Source organism: Morone saxatilis, unplaced genomic scaffold, assembly GCF_004916995.1.
Source record: "Morone saxatilis isolate NCDOM2014 unplaced genomic scaffold, NCSU_SB_2.0 Contig17, whole genome shotgun sequence".
NCBI classification, from domain to species: Eukaryota; Metazoa; Chordata; class Actinopteri; family Moronidae; genus Morone; species Morone saxatilis.
This window is the reverse complement of record NW_023339729.1, coordinates 22,809,445-22,817,596: the sequence shown is the minus strand read 5'-3', so window position 1 is coordinate 22,817,596 and position 8,152 is coordinate 22,809,445. Positions and strand designations below refer to the sequence as shown.

The following is an 8,152-nucleotide window of genomic DNA, read 5'->3' as shown; positions in this document are numbered from 1 at the left end:
TAATCTTCATGTATCAGAAATTGTGTCATCAGAATTACCATATAATGTGATTTTTTTTTCAGTTTGTTCTGTAATTGACATCCACTGCAAGTCTGTCCGTATATTTTTGTGTTTATTGTTGTACAGATTGTAAAGCCCCCTTGAGGCAAATTGTGATTCATGATTTGGGGGTTAAATAAATAAAATCTGACTTTTCTTTACTTAGTATTGTGGTATTTTAATCTTCCAAAATTATGCAGGAATTGATTGAATTAGCTTTAATTCAGGTCCAAATGATAATGAGTAAGCAACAATGCTCTGCACATGATTATGGGTTTGAAATCCTGTTATAGACTTTATTGCTGTTGTCTGGGTCTAGCATTTGTGTAAAATTGAGTGCATAACCTTTATATACTGAAAATAAAATGATCGAAAGAAAGGATTCAGGCAAGAATCAATCATGGGCGCAAAGAGCGCTCTCACCGTGTATATCCTCCATAAAATGTGAGAGTGAATATTCTCCTGACAGGATGTTGACCTGTCGTCTCAATGTATCACCAAAGGGGTGCTGCCCCCTGCTGACCACAAAGTAGAACACACAGCCTGCTGAGAACACGTCCACTGCAGCTGTCTGTAGAGAGAAGAGAGTGAAAACTGGATCAGAGGACCAAAAACTACAAATATGCATACTTCAATGTATATATGTGTATTTCTGGCACAGAAAAACATAGACCCTTATATACTACATAAATCTGTTTTATCATCTATAACTGGAATCCATTTTTTCTCACTGTGGCTATTTTAGTTAAAACAAGTTCAAAGACAGACGTTGTACAATGTTTGTTGTACCGGTTTGTTGCCAGGAGTCTCCCGCAGAACTTCAGGAGCTATCCATCCTTCAGTTCCTGGTATTCCTGACCGCAAAGAGAAGCTGCTCCGACCGTCTGGGATCTTCTTACAGAGTCCAAAGTCAGAGATTAGAGCTCGCACCTGACCCAGCGCACTGGGGCCAGAAAGGAGGATGTTTCTGGGCTTCAGGTCACGATGGACTAAAAGATGAGATGAGAGCAAAGAACACAGTTTTTCAGAAAAATGGGTGGCGAGATAGGAGGATTTTTAGCTGGATTAAGCAGTACTGAAATGCCATTTGTTTCTGGGGGAATTTAAAAACACCATTGTGCATTCAATACACTATATGTGTGTGTATCTCAGACCTATGTTGAGTGAGTGGAGGTGTGAGAGGCCACACATGGTCTGTTCCAGCAGAGTTATAGGATTCAGCCCAGGAAAGCAAGATGGATCCTCCACATACTGCAGAGAATACCAACAAAGAAAACACACACAAACATGTTAGTTTGGTCCGATTCAAGGATGGGAAACTGCTTTATAATGATAATAAAACGTCAGCTAACAAGGCCCTACAGTACTGACCTGCTGCAGGGTTGCAGTACACAGCTCAATGGCGATGTAAGTGAAGAGGCGGTCTCTCTCTGTGCAGAAATATCGGATGACATTCGGGTGCGTGTCGGACTCTCGGAGGAGCTGCACCTCACGTTCTGCTAACTCGAAACACTCCGGCAGTATTCGCTTCACCGCCACTTGGCGTCCGTCAAATGTACCCCTAAAGATGAGAGAACAAAGCAACATAAAATATTACACACTGTACTGTATGTGCCTCAGAACAATATAGTTTATCTCATAAATTAATTTGTTTGGTTTAGCCCATTAACTCAAAGCTGTGTATACTTTATGCTAGTATTGTTGGCCATTTGGCAAATCAATAATGGCTGAATTTATAGCTGTTTTGGTTTCAGGGTCTTGGTATTGTGTATGTTGGCTCACTGTCACATTGTCATGACTTTACTGGCTCACTTGAATAGAACAGAGCCACTGGTGGACTCGGGGCACCTTCTTGGATGCCCCCATGGTAGAGAAAACTTAATGAAGTGCCCTCTCTGGTGCTAAAACACCTCTGCACCTCAAATAAGTCTGCCACTGAACAGAGCTATTGTTATGGTCTTTAATAACAACTATGGTTTTTCCTCCTCTGTCAAAACGTTAATAATTTCAGATCCCAGTGACCATTTAGCCACCTTTATATTTTGTTTAATATTTAGATTAATTATATACTGTACACAAAGATTATGTGGCATACTCTTTACAGATGAACGCAGTTTCAAGCAGGGACTGTTTATCTGATGGTGTGTTCACTGTTGCTCCAACATACAAGAATTTACATTCAGTTGTCAGCCAACAGCAGCCTTTCAAATACAGCAAATAACCAAATAAAGGTGATAATAAACAAAAGTCTACTGGTAAGAAATCAGTCTTATCTTGCCTGAAAATGCTTCACAGAAATGTAAATGCACACCTGTTTTGCACCTAATGATCTGAAACGTGCATCCTTTGATTAAGGCCAGTGCCATTAATGTTGTTAAAATACACAAACTGTACCTGAAGACAAAAGTTCCCGCTGTCCCGTGTCCAAGGACCTCCGTGGGAGTGAAGGAGATTTTACCCACCTGTACCTCCTCACTGTTTCCTTCTGAGAGAGGCAGAAAGGAAATTAATCTCATCTTAATGGTGAGGGACACACAGAAACACTATGTATAAACACACACACAGTTTGGTGTGTTACCTGCTGTGGGTTTGAGCCCGGCAGTGCCATTTATATCTAAGGTGCCGCTGCTGTGAGTGTGAGGACTGGGAGGAGGGCTAGCAGATGCTGACTGAGAGTCTGGATATAGAAAAGTGAAGATATACATACAGTACGTTTGTGTTACATGCAAGTAAGTAAGTAGCTTTTTCTGTTTCAATTTAATCATGGAATGAATAATATATTTAAGATTTCTAGGCTTTGAGAAAAATGCTGCTTCTTAATTTCCTTTAAAAAAGTGCAAGGCAAAGAGAAAGGTAATTAAATACAGGGAATACAGCATAATAGAGAACTGGATTTATAAGTTACTTACCACTGGAGAGGTTGGTGTCAGTAGAAAGGGTTGTGTCTGAAGAGACCAGAGTTGCTGTCTGGGTGTTTATCTGCGTGTTTATCTGCGCGTTTATTGCCGCGCTGGCCTGCGTGTTGGTCTGCATGTTTGTCTGCATGCGCTGGAGACGAGACTCAAAAGCTTCCTCCAGCTGCCTCTGAGCTTTCAGCTGCTGGGCTGCACGCTGAAGAGACACACACATTTATATACAGATCACACTACATGCAGTTAGAAGATGAGACTGAGAAATACTGAAGAGGGTGAATATATAAGAAAGATTATAAGACCATAAAACTCTCTTATGCAACAATAAAAACAAAGCAAATACCATTCAGCCCAAATGTTTATTTCACATTGAATTTAAATTATTTTTTTTTATGCTCTACAAATTAAATTAAACGTATTAATATGCAAATGCATCCAGGCAGGTGCCCCGGATTCTAATTAGATCATTGAGTCTGTGGAGCTTTGGTCTAAATATGATGTATCTATCATGTATTGTTATTAGCCCCCCATGATGACTTAATGTCCTGTTCGTGATTTGTAACATGGCAGCAGGATTGGTGAATTTTGCATTTCAGGATTTATTTCATTTTTGTTTTCTTTTATTCCTGTTAATAAAAGGTCAACTACATACCATAGGGCTATTTCAATTACCTGGCGAGGACGGCCAGAAAACGTATTTGTAAGGGTTTCTACTTCAAGGGATTCACTGAGAGCAGCCTCAATAAATCAAACTTAAATGCAACCACAGAAGATGTATTTTAGTTAGTTTTTCCATTTTTCGAAGCTAAAGAAAACACCCAATTCCTATATTAAGGTGATTAAACACTAATGAAAACATACCTATGAATATTATATTCTGTTTCTGCCAATGGATCTTCCTAAATGTTAACCACTGGGCCTTTAAAAACAAAAGTTATATATATATATATATTGTGTGTACCATTTAGGTCTAACAAATGAAAGCAGTTTGCAAAGCCGATTTTCTTTAAAAATCCAGCATTGTTTACATCCATGTTTACTAGCTATCATTCTTCTTCTTCCTTGTCTTTGCTGGTGCACTGCAGCACATCTCGTTACTGGAAGAGTTCACAGAATACCTTTAATCTCTTACTTGTACTACCACTATTGTTTGCTCTACAAAGACGAAATGTGTATACACGTTCCTTAGGGGTTCGTTAAAATTTTAGCACATGCCAAAACCTGTAGTATGTAAGGCAAGCAAGAGATGAACATTTCCATCACAAAATTACTCTTTGGATACAATGACAATTATAGATCAAAGGTACATAATTGTTTGAGAGTATCTTAGAGTGGATATATTTTCCCTTTCACTCTCCGGCAGGCATTCAATTTGTCACCATTTGTTCACATCTTTGAGAATAAAACCTGGAAAACTACAACTGCAACAACAGATAGACATAAGAGTCACTCACAACGGGGTACGTGAGCGCGAAGGCCAGCCATCCTCCCAGCAGCAGTGTCAGGACAGCCAGAGTAAGACGATCCTGAGTCATATAGACAGGCAGCACAGCAGCCGGTTTCTGAGCCTGTCCTGATGTCCTCCCATCAACCCCTCCTCTATTAGAATTAGTGTCGCTATGGCCACCAGAAACTGTCTGAAACTGAAGGACACAATAACAATAACAGGGATAAGAAACAATGGAAAATATAATGAGGTTTCACTTGTTTTTATCTATGTTTGTTGCCACTGTTCTCTGTAAAGCAGTTTACAATGAAAGGGCATTAAGTAGTTTATTACATCAATGCCCTGGTGTCTCAGACAGCTTGAAGTGGGTGATAATGGACAGTAATAGTCTGATAGAAGAGGATCACTGTCTGTTATCATTCCTGTGATTAACTGGCTGCAGTAGTGACACAGAAGTAGTTTGGAGCTGTGACTCACGTAGCGCTGGTGGTAGTAGGAGGCAGAGGAGATGGGGGAGGCAGAGGCCCGAGGCGGGATGACTGCCTCACCAGAATGCTGCAGGCTTCCTGGGAAATCTCTCAGCATGGTTGTATGAGCTACCGGAGGAAGCTCGTGATGACCTAAACCACATAAACACACAGATATAACGCATTCAGAGCTGTATCAGTGTTTGTTTTAGAGTCTTGTCTGATATTTTTTAAGTTTTTTTTCTTCTTAAGCCAGACTTCTTGCTTTGAAAAACCTAGCCAAGGTCAAATATTTTCAGATTTCAGATTTTTGGTCCACCCTGATTTTTCAGTTTTAACTTTCCCTCAGCCAAAGATAAACTGTAGATGTTTCAGAAGAATTGAAAATACAAAAACTTCCTAATAGTGCCCGGTATTATAACCAAAAAACAATGACTTGGCCTTTATCTAGGTTTATAGTGGCGTATTCTACACTGCCTCCTTCTCAACCTAAATATATAATAATAGTTGTATTAACACTATAAACTGATATAAAATACACAGTAAGTATTCAAAGAGATATTTCTAAAATGTTCTATTAGAGTTGTAAGTAAGAAACAAATGAGTTACAGCAGCTGTTTGAGCTCTGCACAGGTAGGGAAGTTAAAACCAGTACAGCAATTCATCTGGTTTATTGCCCAGCAGTATTTGATAATTACTCTATGATTTGTAAATACTACTTACAGATTATTTTTATTAGTTTGCTTTGGCAGGAGCCACATGTAACCAGGAAACTTGTAAATAGTGAAATATACTTGTTTATTAAAACATAAATTACAGTTTGGTTAGACCTACCTCCCCAGCTTTAGAGAAGTTTATGTTTTCATTGCTATTGGATGACATCCAGTAATGAAGATATAGTGGTTGTATAAACTGTGTGTGTGTGTGTGTGTGTGTGTGTTTACCTATTAGCAGCCAGTGGTTTTTCCGGCTGTTTGTGCTCCCTGGTGGATAGCGCACATCAGTGGACGGTGTGATCTCACACGCCCCTCGCTCTCTGACCGTCACCCCAGCCGTCACTGGACCCTCAATCCGAGCCAGGGTCAGTCCCCGAGGCTGCCATGGCAACAAGAAGCACAAATCAGTCACATGACAGCTATCCTGTTATCACCTCGATCTATTGATATACTGTATGTAACTATTAGTGTTCTGTTCAGAGAATCGTGACCTGGATGTGTGAGGAAACTCGGTGTGTGTATGCAGTTATATGATAAAAATAGATTATATATTTAAACTCACCACTAATGAGACTCCATGGTGGACGAGGGAGGTGGAGGCATAGAGGTGGGAGTCCAATTTTCCTACATAGAGAGTGGGTCTAAAAGAGAAAAAGTCAGGTTATTCCCTCAGCAAATAAAGTTATCTGACTATAAACTGATTAATATTATTAAATCATTTTTTATTAAATCGAATGGATCAACTGGTCATGGGACAAGAAATAGTTGACTCGATTTAGGGGCTTTCGACAGTATAGTATAATAAGATAGATTTCCAGTTTTCATTAACACAAAAAATACTTGTTCCTGATTGGTTGGCATATATTCCTTAAAAGATATAACCAGACACCTCAAACATAGTTCCAGCTAAGAGTTTAACAGCCGCAGTAAATCAGTGCACCAGGTAATGTGGATCAGATTGCAGTACTAGTATTTCATGCTGCTTATCAGCTAGCTCCCAAAGAGGAAGCAGACCTAAGACCAAGAGATAAACGGACTCCAGGAAAGGTGACGTTTTTAACACAGTTTATCTTTTTTGTCTTTAGTAAGTGGATCAGCCTGTGTAATAATATAACCTGAGGTGTCCTGAGAGAGAAAATAACCGACTCAGCAGCTCTTGTTCTGCCTTGGCCATTAAATATGTATGTCAGTACCCCTCTTAGTCTATTATCACTCACTTAAATTTAAAGTGACAAGAACACCTTTGGTTATAGGCGCAAATTGGATAAGTATTGGATAAGCCTTCTAGTTACCACTTTAATAAATCACACTGTGTATATGTATGTATGATTATATACAGTTTCTCTTACACAAGTTGAGCCTGTGCGCTGGCTTGCTCCTTCACAAACTGATAGCTCCATTTCAGTGTAGAGTGTGCGTCTGCCTGGTCGTTGGCAGAGGAGAAGGTGAGGAAGCGTAGCGTTTCCATGGCGAGGGACAGGTGGGGGGCATGTCTTAGCGAGTCGCCAGAGTACAGGTAGACCCCTATGACGGGCGAGCCATAGTTCTGACTCCACAAGACGTCACCTGGAAGAGACAAAAGACAAAACAACCTCACTAAGGGGTAGAGATGAAATTAAAGGGACACGTCAACCCTCTCACACGTATAAAGGTAATAAAATATCCACACAGTAAAAACCACACACCTCTCCCTACCTGTCTCTCTGTCAACTGTCACCACGAGACCGTCACCGCTCGACACAAGATGGGCCATTTCTAGAAGCACATCAGGTAGGACAGGTCAGTTTCGGATGAGTTGGAATGTGATATCTTTGCTGTAGTTGTTTTAAGAGGTTTCACGCTTTCTTTCAGGTGTCAAATATCAGCTGGAGTCCTCTTTTATTTTATTGTTCAATCTTGAACCACTTTATCTAGTTGTTTTAAATATAAATATTAAACTAGAGAGCACTCAGAGAACACATACCTTCAGTGAGGCTGAACTACAAAATGTGGAGTTTTAATATTTTTTGATTTTTAATATCTATATCTGGTACAAAATATGTATCAGAATACAAAATGACTGACAGTTACGATAAATGTGCCAGATTCATTTTCATGCAACTAGGTGCAGTAGTTCATGAACAAGTAGGAATAATGTTCAAAAATGTTCTCACGTTTTATTTATACATCGATTCAGATCCGTACCAAAATATTAATGACTTGTTCTTTGACATTCATATCGTAACTTTTTACTTTATTTTACTAGATTATATTAAGATATTCTGCGGACAAACAAACTGGGAAATAACTCCTTGTAAACAACTAAATGTTAGAGGGTGAAGGTCCATTCTTGACCTAGAAAATATAATTTTAAAGTTTTGCATTGAGTGAAATGTTATATTTAATGAAGTGACTATAAGTAAAGAGACTCTACAACAGGCAAATGTTTCATTCTATATAATAATAACGTACTTAATGTACAATAATAATGTTCTGCAAGGCTGTCATCAGGTTAAATGTACACTTGAGTAATCCAGCCAATTACCTGCTGTGAATATGTGTGCAGGGTTGCAGGGTGTGTGTGTGTGTGTG

General features: G+C 39.4%; 1 protein-coding gene across 1 annotated transcript in view; it reads right to left on the bottom strand.

Annotated features, from left to right (window-relative positions):
* The window catches only part of ern2 (endoplasmic reticulum to nucleus signaling 2), a gene marked incomplete in the record, with an annotated part of 14,308 nt that overhangs the window by 4,480 nt on the left and 1,676 nt on the right, over positions 1–8,152 (bottom strand). The window contains 13 exon segments of the mRNA XM_035659635.1: positions 463–610; positions 829–1,028; positions 1,194–1,290; positions 1,411–1,600; positions 2,434–2,524; positions 2,618–2,716; positions 2,949–3,150; positions 4,406–4,594; positions 4,876–5,018; positions 5,810–5,960; positions 6,144–6,222; positions 6,931–7,147; positions 7,277–7,336. Of these exon segments, the coding sequence (XP_035515528.1) occupies positions 463–610; positions 829–1,028; positions 1,194–1,290; positions 1,411–1,600; positions 2,434–2,524; positions 2,618–2,716; positions 2,949–3,150; positions 4,406–4,594; positions 4,876–5,018; positions 5,810–5,960; positions 6,144–6,222; positions 6,931–7,147; positions 7,277–7,336 (1,866 nt within the window).